General features: G+C 41.6%; 1 protein-coding gene across 1 annotated transcript in view; it reads left to right on the forward strand.

Annotated features, from left to right (window-relative positions):
- The window catches only part of LOC132393381 (uncharacterized), a 94,490-nt gene that overhangs the window by 66,591 nt on the left and 5,887 nt on the right, over positions 1–22,012 (forward strand). Inside the window, exon 8 of the mRNA XM_059968550.1 lies at positions 6,652–6,762. Within this exon, the coding sequence (XP_059824533.1) occupies positions 6,652–6,762 (111 nt within the window). The remainder of the gene's footprint in view (positions 1–6,651; positions 6,763–22,012) is intronic.

Raw genomic sequence — 22,012 nt, forward strand, 5'->3', positions numbered from 1 at the left:
AGGACGATACAATCATTTTAAAGAGCTATTTAGGCAGGTAAATGCACAGACAGGGAACAGAAGGATATTGACCATGTTCAAGGTCATAGGATTGATTTAATTGGGCACATGTGTCATTGCAGTTGCAGTTAAATGAAGGGCCTGTTCCATGTTCTAAGTCCTGGCTCAGGGTCTCCAAGTTTAAAGAAATCAAAACCAGTCTCTACCCACAAATGGAATGCTCTGGTCTGGAGAAAATCCTGTGAAGAACATGATTGTATTGCAAAACTCAGCAATGTCTCTAATGTAAACCAGACCTTTCACCATATGGTGACCAGAACAGCACACAGTAGTCCATATGTGGTCAGCCAATATTTTATAAACCTGTACCATGACCTCCATGTTTGTATACTATATGCCCAGCTATTGAGAACATTCATTTTAGGCCTGCTTCATTCTTGTCTACCTTCAGAGATCCAATGACATGTACACCAAGTTCCCTCTATTCCTGGACACTCCCAAAGGTCCAAAATTCCAATGTTTCACCCTTATTGACCACCTGACATGAACCACATTAAATGTATGGAAGATTATGGAAAATTTATGTTAAAGTAAATTGATTATCAAAGTACATGTACGTCACCATATACAACTTAGAGATTCATTTTCTGTAGGCATACTCAATAAGTCCATAATAGAATAATACACTTTTCTAGAATCAATGAAAGACCACATCAACTTGGGTATTCATCCAGTGTGCAAAAGACAACAAACTGTGCAGATACAAAAAGAAAGAAATAATAATAAATTAATGAGCAATAGGGAACATCAAGAACATGAGATGAAGAGTCTTTGAAAGTGAATGCATTAGTTGTGGCTACATTATCATGAGTTGGCAAGTGAAATTGAGGAAAGTTGGTTTAAGGGCCTAATGGTTGAGTTCCCTTATCTCATCATGAATCTGGTGGTGTGAGTCGTGAGGCTCCTGCACCTTCTTCCTGATGGCAGCAATGAGAAGAGAGCATGTCCTGGGTTGTGCGGATCTCTGATGAAGAATGCTGCTTTCCTGCAACAACATTTTGTGTAGACATGCTCAATAGTTAGGAAGCTCAAGTAGTTCCATCTTCTGCGGTGCTACCAAGCTATACTGGGTGATGGACAATGAAATCCCCTCACACAGTATCTTTGCTTATCTCGGTTATTGTTCCAATGTTGTTCCAAATGGAAGAGCAATTATTAGTTAGTTGAAGGAGGATAATGCAGAATCCAGAAGAGTTAACCCTTCTCACGTGTTACAGATACAATTGTCAATATGGACTACATCATTCAATCTCTGCAGTAGATATTGCCTCGCAGTTGACTATGGCATTCCAGTGAAATGTGACAAGTCCAGGGATTGTTATGGAGGAGTCTGGCACTCTGTGTAAAATGTGATTTTATATGACTGTGTTGCATGACTAATTTGTTCACCAGTTCCCCTGATTCACACAAATTTGCTCAAAACACTTTGCAAGATCAATAGGGTTGGGACTGAGTTCATGTCCAGATTCAATAGCCAGTGCTGGTTTGATGGAGTTTTGCATATTAAGCATATACAAGGATATAAAGTTGGACTTGTTACAATGCTCTAATTAAAAGTCAGTGATGATCCTGTTATATGGTAGAACATGTCCAAAGGCCAGGGAGGGGATGAATAGCCTACCTCTACTTCAAATTACTATATTTTTACATTCTTTTACTACTTTCTACACACTAGATACCCAAACAGCTCGCCGTAAGGCTGAAGTGAAATGTAGCTAAATGTGCTGAATGACTTAAGGTGCATAAAAAGAGATAAATCTATCTATAAGATAGCTAAATACCCAAATTCTGATCATGTATACCAGGACAATGTGGGCAACCAAGAAAAAATTATTAAAATTGTCTTTAATTACGGATCATGAGTGTGGTACCTGAAGCCTGAAGGGTGGTTGAATTTGTACTTAGAAGGGTTTCAAGAGAAAGATAGAGAGCTGCAGGCAAGTGAGTCTTAGATCAGAGGTGAGAAAGTTACTGGAGAGAAATCATGCCTACCAAATTAGATTGTTTTTTTTTGAAGAGGTCATCAAGAAGAATGGCAAGGACAGAATGCGAGACAATGTCTGCATGTACTTTAGGAAGGCCTTGTATGCAAAGCTCGGACAGGTGAAGTAACATGGTGTACACGATGAGCTGGCCAAATGGACAGAAAATTGTCTTGTTGGTAGGAATGAGGGGATGGTAGCAGAGAGCTCCTCTTCATTGGAGAGCTGAAACCAGTGCTGTATTGGTTCTGCATCCCCTGTTACCTGTCACTTACTGTGCCAAATACATTCTCATCCAAATCTTTAATGTGAGTGAGTTTGCAGAAAACACTAAAATAAGTAATGTAGTGGACAATGAAGACAGCTATCTAAGATTACAACAGTATTTAGATGAAATAGGGGCAAGTGCAATAACAAGACAGAGCTTACATTGTACATGGCTGAGCTCTGGACAGTATTACAGGACAGATAGATGGAGGGATACATGTACATATTTCCCTAAAGGTAATGTAACTCTGATTTTGGCTAGCGGCTTAATATAGGGGGTCATAGCCCCCGCCCAGCCAAACCTAAGAAATCTAATTTGGGTGGACGCTGCGTGATGTGTCCCATTACAAATCGGTACCCCAAAATAACAAACAATACACAATGTGATTAAACAATTAAGCTTTATAATAATATGCTTTGACTATATGGTTAGTAATGAAAAAAAAAGAAAAAGGGCCCAATCTTATGAAACAGTCTATTGCGCAATGTTGGAGCTCACTGATAAGCCAATCATCCACCATTAACATCCTCCAATTGTTGCTGCCCTTCGGACCCTCGATCCAAGTCTACCCTGTCCAGCGGTCTACCAACTCTCCCCATTCGTGTCTTCTCTCCTCATCTCTTCCTGGCAAAAGACCATGAAAATCTCTCTTTCAGACTCACAAGAACAGCAGCATCCCAAACCCCTTTATCTCTGGTCATAACCAAAATATTGGTGCTACAGAGAAACTATTATATTATCAGTGAAACCTTACAGCATGTTACAGTAAGAACACTGGGAGAAAGGATGATGAGGATGGAATATGGCACTCTTGCCCTTATTGGCCAAGATCCTGACTACAGGACCAGGGTCATCATGGATTCTGGACTTCTTAAATCATCACACACTGTAAAAGTCCATTGCCTCTGGAAAAACTATGTTTTGAGCTGAGTTATGATCCCACACTTAGTGCGTGACTCTAAAGGAATGCACAGCCTGCAACTGTAGTCTTGCTGATATAGATAGTCGGGATGAATATGTAGATAGGCTACATAGTAACTTTTCAGTCCACATGAAAATTGGTGAAGTTGTGGATAGTGTGTAAGGTTGCCAAAGGATTATTCAAGATATGGATCACTTTGAAATATGAGCAGAGTAATGGCAGATGGATTTTAATCCTGATGAGTAGGATGCATTGCACTTTGGGAGGTCAAATATAATAGCAGGAGCCAAGGAGAATTGAAACACAAAGGAATCTTGGGATAAAAGTTATTAGCTTCTTGAAAGTGTCAAGATAGTGGATAGGGAGATAAAGAAGGCTTATGGAATACTTTCTTTAATAGGTCGGCATGTTGAGTACAAAGTTCAGGAAGTCATTATTTGTTGTATATTTAATACTTCAGTAATATTGTCAATATATTTGTATGAACTTTCTTGTTTTGGAGTTACAAAACACCACAGTGGCAATGAAGTACTTTTAAAATGATCCCAAGACAGCTACTGACCTGCTGATATGCAACAAGTTAAAGTTTTTTTTTAAAAAGTGCAGTAGGGAGCAGTTGAGTAAAAAGAAGCACAACCCAGCACATGCAGAATCAGTTGAGTTATCAAAAAAGCAGACAATGAAAGAATTCAGGGATTCATAAGCAGTGAGTACAGGATAATAATAATTGGGGGAAAAGAGCATAAGTGGTTTGTGGCTACATCAGAACTATTGAAAGACCAACTGAAATGAGCTTTGCTGATAGTGTGAAAGTAATGCAGGAACTGAAATCATTGTTCATTGCAGAAAATGTTTCAGGTTTCATAAGCAGACTCAAAAGGAAGGGGTGTCTATTTCAGTTTATTTGGCTGAATTCAACTGATTGTCTGAGCATTCGCAACTCAGTAATGGGCTTAATGATGCATTGAGAAATCAGTTAGTTTGTGGAATCATACAAGAAAGTATTATAAACCTGCTCCTAATTGAAACAACTTTCATTTAAAATATCAATTGAGATTGTAGTATCAATAGAAACAGCAGACAGACACAACTGAATTGTACTCAGAACTAAATTGAGCACGAACAAAGTTGCAATGTTTAAACAGAAAATGGCTTAACCGAACAAACTGTGCTACCATTGTGGCTGGGCAAATGCAGACAAGTTCAGGTTTAAAGGTGAAGCTTGTAGAAAATACAACAAAATGGGACATATACAAAGAGAATCTCAAGCAAATAAAAATAAATGGACTTCACAGAGAAGAGAAAAAGATTAAATGTCAAGAGCACTTCAAGTTTCAAGTTTCAAAAAGAGCACTAGTCTGCATACTGTTGTGGAAAAATATATGATAAAAATGAGAATGACACAGGACTGGCTAGCCTTTAGCTTTACAACATGAAAGCTACCAAGAGAAAAGCAATGTGGCTTACACCAAATGAATTGAAATGGAATTGTACTCTGGCTCAGCTGTTTTAGTCATTCCACAATATGATTTTGAATGACATTTCAAAGATACTGAACTGAAGACAACAGATATCCAACTAAGAACTTATACTAGAGAAAAGATAACTCCTGTGGGAATGATTTTCATGACAGTAAAATACAATCACCAACAAGCCACACACTGGGGACATGATTGGCTGTGACAACTACAACTTGATTAAAGATCCTTCTCTTTGTATGCCAGATCCATTGCCATAAAGCCAACTGAAAGTGAATTAAGAAAGGTACTGGATGATGCCACAACTGTCACAATTCTGTACACCATGAACTGTTGCCCAATAGAGGTGTTGGTGCCAACCTCTGTGCCTCTGGTTAGAAAGCATGTCAGACTAATGAAAGACCATACTGCTCAGAAGAATCTGGAAAGTGACAAAAGCAGTCCTCTGACTACAATAGTTATAGGAAGAGTATGATGGCTTTGGAAGAGGTCCAGAATTCTGCCTGGATTGAAGAATACTTAGCTATAATGAGGGAGGAAAACACCTAGATTGTTTTCTCCAGAGAGTCATAGTCTGAGAGGATACTTGATAGAAAGTCAAAGATAGGCCTCCAAGATGACTATAACCTTGCCATAGGGTATGAAGGCCTTTGTGCCTCAATAACCTCAATGACTGGGTTGGCTGGAGTCAGGGCTTTATGCTTTGGCTCTTGGTAGGGCCACCCAGGCAAACCAGTCAAAGGTTAGAAGTCAGATTTCAGTGGTTCACCAATCATGCAGGTTTGGGGGTTCTACTCAGGATTGACAACCCTGACTGGTAAAACAAAGCTGTTATGGAAACAGCAATGAGGAATCCTTCTACATCTCAGTGTGTTGGTATTCTGGAGTCTCCCACCTGAGACTTCCATGACTGACTGTAGTGAAAAATGAGCTACGGACATGATGAGAAAAACCCTGAATACTACCAGAGATGATTGTTGCCCTAAATGCCAATGGTGAAATGGTAAGTAGGTTATTGATAGGGTAGAGAGTCAGAGTCTTTTTTTACAAGGTGGAAATGTCAACTACTAACTTTAAGGCAAGTGAAGGGGAGTTTAAAAGATTTATGAGGCAAGTTTTTATTTTAAAAGGGAGCGGTAGATACTAAAAAGCGGTGCCAGGGAGGTTCTTGAAGCAGATGTGATAATAACATTTAAAACAAATTTAAATGTGCACATGGACAAGGAGAGATAGCGTCCATGCACAGAAAGCTGACGTCAGTTTGGGTTGACATCATGGTGACCACAGACAGTATATGACATGCAGCCTACTCCTGTGTGGAACTCTTCCGTGTCCCATGTTTTGCAAATGCTTTATATTTAGAGTGTCTGTGTAAAACACTCTAAATTAAGACTGCAGATTGCAACATTCATAGAACATTGGCTACGTCACAACAGAAATACTGTATCCTTCACTAGGATGTTTACCTGTATTGGACTACTTCATTATTTGGGAAAATGGGATGAACTAGGTTTAAATTGGTTGAAGTGGGGGACATTAAGTAGTAACCTAATGAGGAGTATTAAAATGATAAAGGGGATGGAAAGGATTGAGAATAAGCAGTGTTTTTTCTTCTTTGGGAGTGGGGATTGTAAAGTAACTGAAGAGGTAAGAGGCTTTGAGATCATCTGAAGGGAGAACATTTTTACAAGGAGAATGACTGGAATATAGATTCACTATGTGAGGAGATAATGGAGGCAGATATTCCCACAAACTTTAAAAAACACTTGGACAGGCATTTGAATAGAAAGGACAGTGAAGGTGTCAGATCTAATGCAGACCAATCATGGGCACCCAGCTACACTAATTAGTTGGTGTGGATATGGCAGGTTAAATAATTGTCTATGTCTGTATGACTCTCGGACATGGAGGATTGTTTGTAATTTGTGATTATCATTTTAGGCGTATCAGCAGGAGCCTGGATTGCCTCCTCCTTCTTTGGAACGCTAGGGATTATGATCATCATCATCATTCTTGTCAGTATCATCATCAAAAAGAAATTCAAATCAGCAGGTATGTGTTCAAAAACCAGGATATAACTGTCATGGATGTTTTTAATCTCAGTGAAGTTAAATAATCTGTTTGTTCATTGGGAGCTCACCTCTTAATAGTAAATGGGATGCAAGTCTAAGAATGCAATACTAATTGCAGAATTTCCACAACCGCAGCCAATAGACAGCTTGATCTGTCCCAGATAACATGGGAAGTTGTACCCATTGCCTTTTCCAAGTCAACTCCATCATTTTAAAGACAGTAGGCAGGTATACAGAAGGCATCAGCAAATATTGGATATCTTCAGAAACACACAAAAATGCTGGATAAACTCAGCCAGTCAGGAAGTGTCTACAGTTGGAAATTAAAAGTCGACATTTCAAGCCAAGATCCTTCATCAGGAAGGATGGGGGCACAGATAGAATAGGGTGTAGAGCAGGGATTCCAAATCTTATTATGCCAAGGACCCCAGACTGGGAACTGCTTGTTTACAGGGATTGAGGTCAAATGCAGACACATGTAACCTGCATTAAATGAGCATCTTATTCAGGATGGACAAGTTAGGCTGAAGAACGGTACAACATTATCAATTCATCTGTCTTTGGAGATTTCACCCACAATGGTGTCCAATATTTCTTTTCTAGTTCTCCACATGAGGCAAGGGTCCATATGGTCATGCACAAGAGATGTATCCACCTTAATATGCTTTAGGTTCAACAACATATCTTCCCTCAAATGTAGTTCAAGACAACACTCATTTCTTTATCACTCAATGGCTCCACAGTAAAACCAATCATTAAAAATCTCACTTATTTCTCGTTGATTCACACAACAATAACCATGCTGATTGTTAGGAGACTTGGTCTTTCCCTAGCTTCCCTTTTATTCTTAATATGGTGACAGAATCTCTTGGTATTTTCTTTCATGCCGCCTGCCAGATTCACCTTTGAAGGTTTGGCAGGTGAACGTATGGCTGAGGAACTATTGTAAGGGTCAGGGATTCAGATTTGTAGATCATTGGGATCTCTTCTGAGGAAGATATGACATGTACAAAAGGGATGGGTTACATCTGAACCAGAAGGTATCCAATATCCATGTGGCTATCTTGGCTAGACTTGTTTGGGAGGGTTTAAGCTAACTTGGCAGGGTAATGGGAACCCAAGTGACAGTGCTCAAGATAGATAGATACTTTATTGATCTCAAAGGAAATTACAGTGTCACAGTAGCATTATGTGCACAGATATACAAACATTAGAAAAGAAGAAAGAAAGAATAAAATATAAGTTGCCTTAAAAATAAAACAGCACTAAACACAGCTTAGAGCTTAATGGGGGTAAGAATAATCTCATATAGCACTCTTTGGAGTAGCATAGTTGTCTTAGTCTATGACTGAAACTGCTCCTTTGTTCAGCCAAGGTGGCATGCAGAGAGTGAGAAACATAGTCCAGAATTGTCAGAATTTTCTGGAGGGTTCTTTGCTCTATGACAACCTCTACTATGTCCTGTATGACTCCTACAGCAGAGCCAGCCTTTCTAGTCTGTTGGTTTACAAACAGAGGCAATGTGTAGAGAGGCTGTTGACAGGGCAAAATTGCAATCACAGGATTAGTTGCAATGAAAAAGGTGGACAAAATCAGAAAGGGTGAATTAAGGACTGGATATGTTATATCTGAATGTGCACAGTATAAGGAATAAGGTAGATGAGTTTGTAGCACATTTACAGATTGGCATGTCTGATGTTCTAAGGCATCACTGTCATTGGGGGGGGGGGGGGTGGTGTTGGGAACAGACCCAAATGCCAGACACAGACACTGAAGTACTAGGGACAGGACTAGGTGTGTCAAGAAAGCAAGGGAAATGGGGAAGAAATGATGCTGGACAAGGCACAGGCCCCAGACAAGACTAGGATACAGGGATGCAGAGCCTTGGTCGAGGAATACAGAGCCAGGACCCCTCCTTGGGAGCAGGACGTAGGGTCGGGACTCATACAGAGAAAGTTGAGCATAACAAGACAGTTCCCAACACTAGGTAGCAGCAAACTGCCAGACCTACCTAGCAAAGGCATGGACACAAAGAGATAGTTCCAAACAAGGCAATGCTCCAGACATAGGTTGCAGGGCAACAGTAAGAAGGGGAAGGGAAGGGAACAGACCAGCCTCAGGGTAACAGAAAAGACAGCCTGGCTTACCCAACAGAAGCAAGGACAGGGAGGGACAGATCCAACCACAGCATAACAGCAAAGACAGCCTGACTTACCCCACAGAGGCAAGGGCAGGATACTGACAAGATGAACCAGCACCCACACTTGAACCCAAGGCCACTTATATTCCAGTTCCAAGATGAGAATCAGGTGCCTATGATTAAGCCCAAATGGAACAAGGGACAGCCAGAAGACCCGGAGTCCGGAGTCCACAGACCATGATCCGGAACGCAGACTTCATGGACCAGACCGTGACAATTGCTGAATCGTGGCTGAAATAAGATTTTATCTGGGAGCATATTGTCCAAGGATGCACATTGTATCAAAAGGATAGGGCAGGAAGGCAAAGAGGGCAGTGATGCTCTATTGGTAAAAAATGAAATCAAATCAAGAGGTGACATAGGGTGAGAAGGTGTTGAATCATTATGGATAGAGCTAAGGAACTGCAAAGGTAAAGTTAACCCGATAGGAGTTGTCTACAGACCCCAAACAATAGTAAGGTTGTGGTCTACAAAACACTGGGAGATAGAAAATGCATACCAAAAAGGCAATGTGACAATAGTTATGGGGGATTTCAATATGCAGGCACACTGGGAAAATTGGGTTGGTGCTGGATCTGAAGAAGACGAATTTCTAGAATGCCTATCCGATACTTTTACTTTAGAGCAGTTGGTGTTTGAGCTATTCTGAATTGGATGTTGTGCAGTGAACTGGAATTGATTAGAGAAAATAGGCAAAAGAACTGTTTGAGGCAAGTGATCATAATATGATCAAATTCACCCTGAAGTTTGAGAAGGGGAAGCTAAAATCAGATGTATCAGTATTGCAGTGGATTAAAGGGAATTACAGCGGCATGAGAGGGGAGCTGGCCAGAATTAATTGGAAGAGAACACTGGCACGGATGACGGCACAAGAGCAATGGCTGGAATTTCTGGAAGCAATTCGGAAGGCATGGGATATATGCATCCCAAAGAGGAAGAAGTATTCTAAAGGCAAATTGTAGCTAACAAGAGAAGTCAAAGCCAAGATAAAAGCAAAAGAGAGGATGTATAATAAAGCAAAATTTAGTGGGAAGTTAGAGGATTGCAAAGCTTTTAAAAAAACCAACAGAAGATAACCAAAAACATCATGAAGACAGTAAAGATTGAACATGAAAGTAAGTTAGCCAATGATATTATAGAGGATACCAAAAGTTTCTTCTGATAAAAGAAGAGTAAAAGAGAGGTAAAAGTGGATATTGGACAATTGTAAAACAATGCTGGAGAGGTAATAATGGGGGACAATGAAATGAACTGAACAAGTATATTGTGTCAGTCTTCATGGTGGAATACACTAGCATTATGGTGGAACATCCAGTTGTCAGTGGTCATGAAGTGTGTGAAGTTACCATTACTACAGAGAAGGTCACATAACTCTTCAAGAAGGGAGAGAAGCAGAAGAAAGGAAACTACAGGCCAGTTAGTCTGACCTCAGTAGCTGAGAAGATGCTGGAGTCGATTATTAGGATGAGGTCTCAGGGTACTTGTAGGCACATGATAAAATGTGTAATTGGAGGCCATAGTCAGCATTGTTTCCTCAAGTGAAAATCTTGCCTGAATTGTTTGAAGAAATAACAAGCAGGATAGACAAATGAGAATCGGTTGAGGTTGTATACTTGGATTTTCAGAAGACCTTTGACAAGGTGCCACACATGAGGCTACTTAACAAGCTATGATCCTAAGATATTACAGGAAAGATTCCAGCATGGATAAAGCAATGATTGATTGATAAGAGGCAAAGAGTCAGAATAAAGGGAGCCTCTTCTGGTTGACTTCCAGTGACTAGTCATTTTCCACAGTTGTCTGTACTGGGACCATTTCTTTTTACGTTATACATAAATGAGTTGAATGATGGAATTGAAGGCTTTGTTGCCAAGTTTGCAGATGATACGAAAATAGGTGGATGGGCAGGTAGCTTTGAGGAAGTAGAGAGGCTACAGAAAGACTAAGACAAATTAGCAGAATGGATAAAGCAGTAGCAGATGGAATACAGTATTGGGAAGTGTATGGTCATGCACTTGGTAAATTAAATGAAAGGATTGACTGGTGTCTAAATGGAGAGAAAATACAAAAAGAACTGAGGTGCAAAGGGACTTGGGAGTCCTTGTGCAGAATTCCCTAAAGGTTATCTTGCAGATTGAGTCTGTGGTGAAGAAGGCAAATGTGATGTTAGCATTAATTTCAAGTGAACTGGAATATAAAAACAAGGATGTAATGTTGAGACTTTATAAAGCACTGGGGATGCCTCACTTGGTGTATTATCAGCAGTTTTTGGCCCCTTATCTTAGAAATAAAGTGCTGAAATTGTAGAGAGTTCAAAGGAGATTCATGAAAATGATTCCAAGATTGAATGGTATGTCATTTGAAGAGCGTCTGATGGCTCGGGGCCTGTATTCACTGGAATTCAGAAGAATGAGCACTGAGTGAATTGAAACTAATCTAATTTTGAAGGCCTTGAACGAGTGGATGTATAAAGAATTTTCCTATGGTGGGAGAGTCTAAGACCAGAGATCACGGGCTCAGAATAGAGGACCTCCTTTTAGAACAGAGATGAAGAAGAATTTGTTTAGGCAGAGAGTGGTGAGTCTGTGGAATTCTTTGCTACAGGTAGCTGTGGAGGCCAAGTCTTTATATATATTTAAGGAAGAGGTTGATATATTCTTGATTGGTCAGGGTCTGAAGGGATACAGGGAGAAGGAAGGAGATTGGAACTGAGGTAAATTTGATCAGCTACAATGAAATGGTGGGCAGACTCGATGGGCCAGATGGCCTATTTCTGCTGCTATATCTTATGGTCTTATTTTGTACCATCTTTATATCTTTGTGATTTTCCTCTTAAGTTTATCCTTATAGTCACTGATAATTGCCAATTGCCTGAACCCAATTTAGGTCATATCCATACCAGAGCTTTAATATCTCTCCTCAACCAAGGTTCTATAAACTTGCCAGCCTTGCCCTTTCTCCTAGCAGGAGCATGATGTCCCTGGACTCAGTTAAAAGCATCCCTCTTGCCAACCATCCTTTTAAACGTGATGTCCTCCACAAGACCCTGCTTAATGTTTCCCTAATTGTAGATATTAGTTACTCTCTGACTGACACTTCAGTCATCTGCCCTGCCTTGCTCCCTAATGAAGTTTAGTATTTACTCCATCTCTAGTAGGATCCTCTAAATATTAATTAAGGAAACTTTCTTTGACACACTTAAAAATTTCCACCCCATCAATGCCCTTTACTCTATGGGTGGTCTAGTCAATATAAGGGAAGTTAAAATTTCCCACTAATACTACTCTATTATTCTTCCAACTATCTCAGTCTCTGTATGTATCTGATCTTCAAATTCCTGCTGACTATTGGAGGGTCTGTAATACAGTCTTATTAAAGTAACCACCCACATCAATGATAGCAGTGCTCACCATATGTCATCATTAGGAATATCCTCTCTAACAGTGTGGATATTCCCTCAATGCAAATGCGTCTCTCCCGCCTTTCATGCGGGTCCCTCCTGCAATATTAAGTTGTCATTCCTCATTTTCTAGGATGGAGGATATGGATGGGAGAGATGCTTCCAGAAAGTGTGAACCAATTCAAAACAAAAAGGGAAATTATAAAGCAAACTTCATCACTGATAAAACAATGACAGTCAGAAATATATTCCCATGATTTTATATACTGCGATCAAAATACATTGACTGTACATGCTGCTTAACTTTGACCCCAATTTACTCTATTTGATGTTACTAACTTTGGGTGGGGGTGGAGATGCAGAAAATCTAGGACAATAAAAATAACATTACTAATCATTCTACACAGGGAAAGAGAGAAGTGTTTTATTCCCATGAGGCTCACACCTCTCCTATCTCAGGCTGGTGTTGTTTTCATTCTGATGTCATCTTGCTTTTGCTTCACTTCCTTTTCTCGAAGATGTGGAAACAGCCAGAGCACTGACTCATTGAACATGTTTTTCTCCCCTTAGCTACTGCAGTTTCTATTCCCACCATAATAAATAACAATTTGAACTGGCGCTGATTGCATCAGCAACTGGTATCTTGTTCTGCAGGAGAGCTGGAATTCAACTACCTGAGAGATTAATATGAAGATAAATATGCATCTTCAGCAAATGCACTCATAACGATCTCCTTACAGCCTTAGAGTTTGCCGCTAGGATTGTGTTTTGAGCAGGGAAACAGGAAATGATAGAAGATCGGAAAACCTTTTGTTCCTCATTTGTGATGAAATTATAATCACAGTTGGTAAAGAAAAACAGCAACAGCTAAAGAAGAATCTGCTGTTTTAACATAATTGCTTAAATCACATTGCAATCAGAACACATAAAAAAAACAATGTAGTAGAGTGTAGTCACGCCGTTGTAACATTTTCAGGATTGTATCCAGAGATCTCAATCCTTAATCCAGAGACATGGGGTCAAATCCCACCAATTTATCTGCAGCTGAAGTTCAGGTCATTAAATAAACTGACATTTACAAATAAAATCTTAGCAATGTCACCAGTGAACTGTCACACACAAAAATACTGGTTTTCTAATAACCCATGGGCAAACAAAGCAAGCAGAATTTTCCCTGTCTGAACTATATGAGACTAGAGCTCGCGATATGGGTGAACTTTAAGTGCAGGCTACAACTGGATACAGGCCATAAAGCAGAGAGTGCTTCAGCAGGCTTTCAGTTTCCAAAAAGAAATCCAATTAATATTTCTGATCCTGAGACATCAGCCCTGCTTCTCCATTTACAGGCATTGCATCTGGAAACAGAGAGTGCACCTTTCAGCTCCCAGTTCCGACTTCATTCTGACTTCCAACACCTCACATTTCTTTTCTATATATATTTTTTAAAAGGCAATAAATGCAGGAATTGCCATTCACACCACAAACAAAACTGCTTGTGCAATATTTCCCACTGCATTAAATGTTCGAGAATCTCCACAACTTTCCTCTCCCCTCCCTGATCAGAGCTTCATTCGTTCCTAGCTTCCTGCAGTTACTCAGCTTCCTGCCTGATGGATCTATGGTTTGCACATCAGCTTTCTGGAGTTGGAACATAACCACAGTACAGTACGAAGGAGTCCTTTTGGCCCACCATGTTTTGCTGATCTAATTATGTTAATAACACCTAATCACTTTTCCTGGAGTATGCTCCATCTCCCTCCCTTCCTTGCAAACTCAACTACCTGCAATCAACTGTGCACTTTCCCCAAACATTTGACATCCAAAAGTGCAACATCTTATTAAATTGCAAATGCAATTTCTCCATCCACAGCTGCAACTTATCTATATTCCACATTCTTTGGCAATCTTCTAGGCCAGGCATTCCAACTAGGGGTCCACAGGTACTGTGTTAATGACAGGGAGCCATAGCATAAAAAAAGGTTGGGAAGCCCTTTTCTAGATGGTAAACAAAGCCACCAATCTTTGTTATCTGCAAACTTACTAATCTACCCATTCAGTTTTATGCAAACAGATCCCAGTATGGATCCTTGCAGAACACAACTACATGTGGGTGCCTTTGAACAGTACAGCACAGTGACATTGGCCCTCAACACTGTGCCAAACCAGCTAAAAAGTAAATCAAAAAAACCCAGGAACTAACCCGTCCTACCCACACAATGCCTAAATCCTCCATCTTCCTCATATTCATGAGCTTATCTAAACATCTCTTAAAAACCTCTAATGTTTTTGACTCTACCACCATACCAGTCATCTACCACTCTGAGGAAGAAACTTATCCCTCATTTCCCCGTTTAACTAACCCTTCTCACCTTCAGTGCATGCTCTCTGGTGTTAGACATTTCTACCCTGGGAAAAAGGTACTTCCTGTCTACTCTGTCTACGCCTCTCATAATCTGAAAAACTTCTATCAGATCTCCCCTCAGCCTTCACTGCTCCAGAGAAAACAAACCAAGTTTCTCCAGCCTCACATGAGAACACATACCTTCTAAACCAGGTAGCATCTTGATGCACCTCTTCTGCCCCTTCCACAAAGCCAAAACATCCTTCCTATGAGGATTTTGTTCCATAGTCCCCTCCCTTTTGACTGTTAGATCGACTTTATTCCTCCTCCTCTTCCAGATAAGGGGCTTCATAACCAGTGGGCAGAGGTCCAATGTCTAAACAAGCATCTTCGTCATATTCAGGATCAAAGGGTTCCAACTTCACCTTTGGTATTATCCCTGGGGTACTAAGGCTCACATAACTCTAAAGATCCCTACTGACAATGCTAATAATAAGCCATAATGCCTCACTGTTGTCCACCACCTTCCAGGAGGATTATAGTTGTGGAATTCTTCTCCTACCTTATGTATGTGTTTCAGACTGTTCTGAATGAGGTCCACAAGGTGGGTTATATTCTCGAACTCATCTGTTGTACAATGTTGTACAACATTCCTCTCTGATAACACAGGTTCCACCTTTCTCAGCTAGTATAAAGTCCAGAGCGATTCTATTTTGCAGGGCTACTGTTCTGATGGCTACTACCTTAGCAGTTGGTCCCTTAATCTGCTGCCGAGCTTCCTGTAGGCCCAAAGCAGTTTCATTAGCTACCTTTTCAAGGGCTGAGGCCATTCAAGTCATTTCTTGAGCTGCTCTGCCCGCTGGATACCTAGGAAACATAATCATCCAGAACCTCTCAGCCTCAGTGATAGTTCTCTTAAGTATTTTGGGTGCCCATAAAGGCAGGCACGTAGGCCAAATAACAGGTCCCCACCCAGTTTTGAGGTAGCGCGGGATAGGCCCGGTAGCCGCCAACAAAGTAAGTGCATTTCCCTTTTGATTTTGATGGGCGGCTCCTTCCTCGGGTCTTTCTGCTGAAGAATAAGAGGCTACTTCCAAGTGGGGTGCTGAAGTCAAGGGGTTGAAAGACTGTGGCTAATACCGACAGACCTCAGTTTTCCTGACCCCTACGTTTTCACCCGATTCTGCCACAGGGGAAATACTCAATACTAGGTACGGGGGAAAGTGGGACACATTATACTTAGGTTAATAGTACCCTTTAAGGTTCTCCAAACTATTTCCTCCCTGTGTCTATTCTTACTTGAGTTTTGTCATATCTATGATATAACTCTGTCCTTCCCAGTTACCCCTTCCCTCTCATAAGTATTCCTGTTCTGTCAGAGGGCCATCCAGCCACTTTGTCCTCCTCGAGGGTAAGAGGCCTGAAAGGGATGCCCTGGTTGTTGCGGTGCAGAATGTGAATGCAAGCAGAAGCATTCAAGTTCACAGCTAAGAGATTTAAAAAGTATTACGCAGCGGTGTCTTATTTATATATTTGGAGGGACTGTGTCCGTAACAGTCCAAGCAATAGTATAGCAACTTTCATTCTTCATTTGGGTCACCAGGCTGTCCTTCACTGTAACTGAGCTTGTGCCGTGTCCTGTGCATCCAGTCGGGCTTTCCTTCTTTCTTTACCAACATCACATGATGGTGCCCCTTCCACCGAGGAGAAAGAGAGTCTTAAAGCATTTGTGCATACAGGTAGTCTCCTCATTTAAAAGGGATGAGTGTTCACCTCCCACGGCTCAGGTAATGCAACTGCCACTCGCCCCCGATATCAATAGTTTTCTTGTTGGTCTACACCAGAGAGGCTTTGGCACTTGTTAAAGGAGGTCTTGATTCAGCCGGCATTGGTCATCCCATTAACACTGGAATGGGGTTAATTTAGTTATCCAATTTACTTGATTTTTTTGAGTATATAAAGTTGTAGGAAGGACCTCTGGTCACTACAGTCCAGTTTCCTGACATGTTTTAGCCAATGTATCTTTTAATACTCCATTCATTCTTTTCACGAACCCCGAGGATTGGGGCTGATACAGAAGGTGATAGCCCCAGGTGAAGCCTGACGCTTGGGCCAATTCTTTGATTAGTTTACCTGTAAAATGAATCTCTCGGTGGTCGCTATTAATTTTGTCATGGCACCCAAAATCTGTAAGTTATCTCCTTTATGTCTTAACCACTGTTGGAGTATCATCTTTTCTGGTGGAAAAGTCATCCACCCACTTGAAGAACATTCCCCCCCCCCCCCCACAGCAGGCTTGTGCACAAAATCCTTCTGCAGTTTGGCAAATGGTGTTTCCAGGTGGCAAATGATCCAATTTAGCAGGTGATTTCCCTATACTATTTCGTAGGCAGATTTGACAGCTTCGCACAACCTGCCCTGCAATTACTGTCAGCCCTGGTGCAAACCATTGTTGTTGTATCTGATGTATAATCCCTCTTCATCACATGTCTAACCGAACAAGGACATGCAGGAGATTTCTGGAGAACAATGAGAAAACTATTGAAGTTGTCCGGATCTCCACACCCCTTCAGAGTTCCTGAAGCTTTTTCTCTGGGGCCCCTTCTTGGGCACCAACCAAATCCTGCAAAGTAAGAGTAGGAGCTGTTCGTGTGCATTGCACTTTCATAAGCACCTGCATCACTTTTTCATCAGTGGCGGCCTTCTTAGCCACTGTGCTATGTGGTCTGGAGCATCAGAGTGAGCTTCGTACTTAACGACAACAATTTGTTTCGGTAACTGTACTGCCTGCAATAAATTTTAATAAGGTGCGTGCGTTGTATAGGCTTCCCTGATGATGTAATAAACCTACATTGCCAGAGTGACCAAAAGTCATGCACCACCCCAAAAGCACATGTGGAGTTCTTGTAAGTATTTACTGTGTTCCCCTCTGCTCGTGTCAGAGCAAAGAGTTCCGCCGCCAGAGCGGACGTTCCTTGGGGGAGGGCCCCTGCCTCTAGAGTCTCAAAAGAAGTTACTACTGCATAACCTGCAAGTATGGTCTGGTCATTAGGCTTACAAGAGGAGCTGTCCGTAAAGAGTATCAACTCCGGCTTGTCAAGAGGCACAGCAGATAAATCGGCTCGGGGTGATGTGACAGTTTTGACCACTTTTACACAATCCTGATGCTTGAAGGATTCCACCATCAGGACCAGTGTAACCGGGTTGAGGGTTGATGCTCGTTTGAAGATTAAGTTCGATTTCATGGCTTCATACACCATCGGTGGGCTGTGGGAAAGTGTCGTGTAGCTGTTGAGTTGAGAAACACCATCACCGCATGAAGTTTCAGCACAGTATATGTGTTTGCTGGTTTAGTGTTCCTGCTTAGACCTTATTGACAAGGTTCAGGCCACTTCCACACCTTGCACAAAATTAGACATCGGGTCCCCACAAACACAGTCAGTTCCCCATTAATTAGAAGAAGCCCAGCTGGTAGTCATGTAATCCTGAAGGCCAGCAGTCCTTCCCCATTGGTTACAAAAACCAAGTCATTAGTCATATAGTTGTGAGGGTTAAGGGTTTCTCCTTACAGTCAAAATACATGCTTTTCAGTTCTCTATCTAAAACAGAACTTATTGCTAATTAGTATGAGTAGACAGACAGACCCCATTTGACAGACAGACAGACAGACATACTTTATTGATCCCGAGGGAAATTGGGTTTCATTACAGCTGCACCAACCAAGAATAGTGAAGAAATATAGCAATATAAAACCATAAATAAATACATAATAAGTTAATCATGCCAAGTGGAAATAAGTCCAGGACCAGCCTATTGGCACAGGGTGTCTGACACTCTGAGGGAGGAGTTGTAAAGTTTGATGGCCACAGATAGGAATGACTTCCTATGACGCTCAGTGTTACATCTCGGTGGAATGAGTGTTTGGCTGAATGTACTCTTGTGCCTAACCTGTACATTATGGAGTGGATGGGAGTCATTGTCCAAGTTGCATACCATCCTCTTTTCAGACACCACTGTCAGAGAGTCCAGTTCCATCCCCACAACATCTCTGTCCTTATGAATAAGTTTGTTGATTCTGTTGGTGTCTGCTACCCTCAGCCTGCTGCCCCAGCACATAATAGCAAACGTGATAGCACTGGCCACCACAGCCTCGTAGAGCATCCTCAGCGTCGTCCGGCAGATGTTAAAAGCCTCTGTGTCCTCTTGTGGTAGTCATTTCAGCCCCGGGAAAAAGTCTCTGACTATCCACATGATCAATGCCTCTCTTCATCTTATACACCTCTAATCCTCCGTCACTCCAAGGAGAAAAGGCCGAGTTCGCTCAACCTGCTTTCATTAGGCATGCTCCCCAATCCAGGCAACATTCCTGTAAATTTCCTCTGTACCCTTTCTATGGTTTCCACATCCTTCCTGTAATGTGGTAACCAGAAGTGAGCACAGTACTCCAAGGGGGTCTGACCAGAGTCCTATAGAGCTGCAACATTACCTCTCGGCTCCTAAATTCAATTCCACAATTGATGAAGGCCAATACACCGTATGCCTTCTTTACCACAGAGTCAACCTGCGCAGCTGCTTTGAGTGTCCCATGGACTCGGACCCCAAGATACCTCTGATCCTCCACACTGCCAAAAGTTTTACTATTAACACTATATTCTGTCATCATGTTTAACTTACCAAAATGAATCTCCTCACACTTATCTAGGTTTAACTCGATCTGCCGCTTCTCAGCCCAGTTTTGCATTCTATTAATGTCCTGCTGTAACCTCTGACATACCTCCACACTATCCACAACACCCCCAACCTTTGTGTCATCAGCAAATTTACTAACCCATCACTCCCTTATCCAGGTTATTTATAAAAATCACAAAGAGTAAGAGTCCCAGAACAGATCCATGAGGCACTGCTCTGGTGACCGACCTCCATGCAGAATATGACCCAGAATAGGCCTGTTCTAGATCCACAAAACAATGTCCCCTTGGAATCCATGCCTCCTTACTTTCTCAATAAGCCTTGCTTGTGCTACCTTATCAAATGCCTTGCTGAATTCCATATCCACTACATCTACTGCTCTTCCTTCATCAATGCGTTTGATAACATCCTCAAAAAATTCCATCAGGCTCATAAGGCACGACCTGCCCTTGACAAAGCCATGCTGACTATTCCTAATCATATTCTACCTCTCCAAACATTCATAAATCCTACCTCTCAGTATCTTCTCCATCAATCTACCAACCGCTGAAGTAAGACTCATTGTTCTATAATTTCCTCAGCGATCTCTACTCCATCTGACACCCTCCAATCCTCCGGAACAACTGCCATCCCTATTGATGATGCAACGATCATCGCCAGAGGCTCAGCAATCTCTTTCCTCGCCTTCCACAGTAGCCTGGGGTACATCCTATCCAGTCCTGGCAACTTATTCAACTTGATGCTTTCCAAAAGCTCCAGCACATCCTCCTTCTTAATATCTACATGCTCAAGCTTTTCAGTCCACTGCAACTCATTTTCCATAGTGAATACGCAAGTAAAGTATTCATTAACTACCTCTGCTATTTCCTCCGGTTCCATACACACTTTCCCACTGTCACACTTGATAGGTTCTATCCTTTCACATGTAACCCCCGAGTCACCTCAGGCTCGCTCAGCTCATTCTCGTCTAGGGGGAGCAGCCTTCGGCCCCACCAAACTGGGTAATCAGCTGGTGTGGATGCTGTGTGATGTCCCCGCCTCGCCCAAAAAACAGACAGTACACCATATGCGATTAAATGAGTACAATTTATAAAGATTACTATAACTAAGTAATTAATAACAATACAGTATACATGAAGGAAGGGAAACTAAAGAAAAGGCTTATCAAAGTCCAAACCACTTAGTGCACATCCGTTGGAGCTCAATTACTGAAGTCTTCTGGCCACCATTCGATCCCCTCCAAACTCCTCGACTCGCAGCTCAGGACCACCTGAAGTGGTCAACCAAGCACATCTATCGTCGTCTCCTCTCCTCAGGGTACCTCCTGGCCTTGGACCCCCCCCCCCCCCCCGGGATCCGTTCCTCACCCAGTTTACAGCATCGCATCCTCTCTCTCCCACCGCCTCATGCCAATCTCCCCAAAAGCCCGCCAACAATAGCTTACAGACTCAGAAGAAAGAACAACATTAATCCCAATCGGTTAACAAAGGAATACAATTCTCATTATCAGTAAATTTTAACCCAAATAAGCTTCCAGCACTCTCTCGCAACAAAGAAGCATTCCTACTTTTAACAAAACAAAGAAGCCATTTTGATTAACATACGCAGTAACAAAGAAAAAGAAGAAACCCCTTTACACACATCTTATCCCCTTGCTCTTCACATACTTGTAGAATGCCTTGGGGTTTTCCTTAATCCTGCCTGTAAAGGTTTTCTCATAGTCCCTTCCAGCTCTCCTAATTTCCTTCTTAAGATCCTTCCTGTAAGCCTTATAATCTTCTAGATCTCTATCATTACCTAGCTCTCTGAACCTTTCATAAGCTTTTCTTTTTTCTTGACTAGATTTATTACAGCCCTTGGACACCACGGTTCCTGTACCATAATTTCCCTGTCTCAGTGGAACATTCCTAAGCAGAACTGCGCACAAATATCCCTTGAAATTTTGCCACATTTCTTCCATACCTTTCCCTGACAACATCTGTTCCCAACTTAAGCTTCTGTTCCCGCTGATAGCCTCATAAATTCCCCTTACTCCAATTAAACACTTTTCTAACTTGTCTGTTCCTATGTCTCTCCAATGCTATTTAAAGGAGATAGAATTATGATCACTATCTCCAAAATGCTCTCACACTGAGAGATCTGACACCTGACCAGGTTCATTTCCCAATACCAAATCAAGTACAGTCTCTCCTCTTGTAGGCTTATCTACATATTGTGTCAAGAAACCTTCCTGAACATGCCTAACAAAATCCACCCTATCTAAACCCCTTGCTCTAGGGAGATGTCCATCAATATTTGGGAAATTAAAATCTTCCAGCATGACAACTCTGTTATTATTACACCTTTCAAGCATCTGTTTCCCTATCTGCTCCTGGATATCCCTGTTACTATTGGGCGGCCTATAAAAAATACCCAGTAGAGTTATTGCCCTTCCTGTTCCTAAATCCGCCCACAGAGACTCCGTAGACAATCCCTCCATGACGTCTACCTTTTCTGCAGCTGTGACACTATCTCTGATCATCAGTGCCACACCCCCAGCTCTTTTGCCTCCCTCCCTGTCCTTTCTGAAACATCTAAAACCCAGCACCTGAAATAACCAT

Source organism: Hypanus sabinus, chromosome 1, assembly GCF_030144855.1.
Source record: "Hypanus sabinus isolate sHypSab1 chromosome 1, sHypSab1.hap1, whole genome shotgun sequence".
Classification (NCBI taxonomy): domain Eukaryota; kingdom Metazoa; phylum Chordata; class Chondrichthyes; order Myliobatiformes; family Dasyatidae; genus Hypanus; species Hypanus sabinus.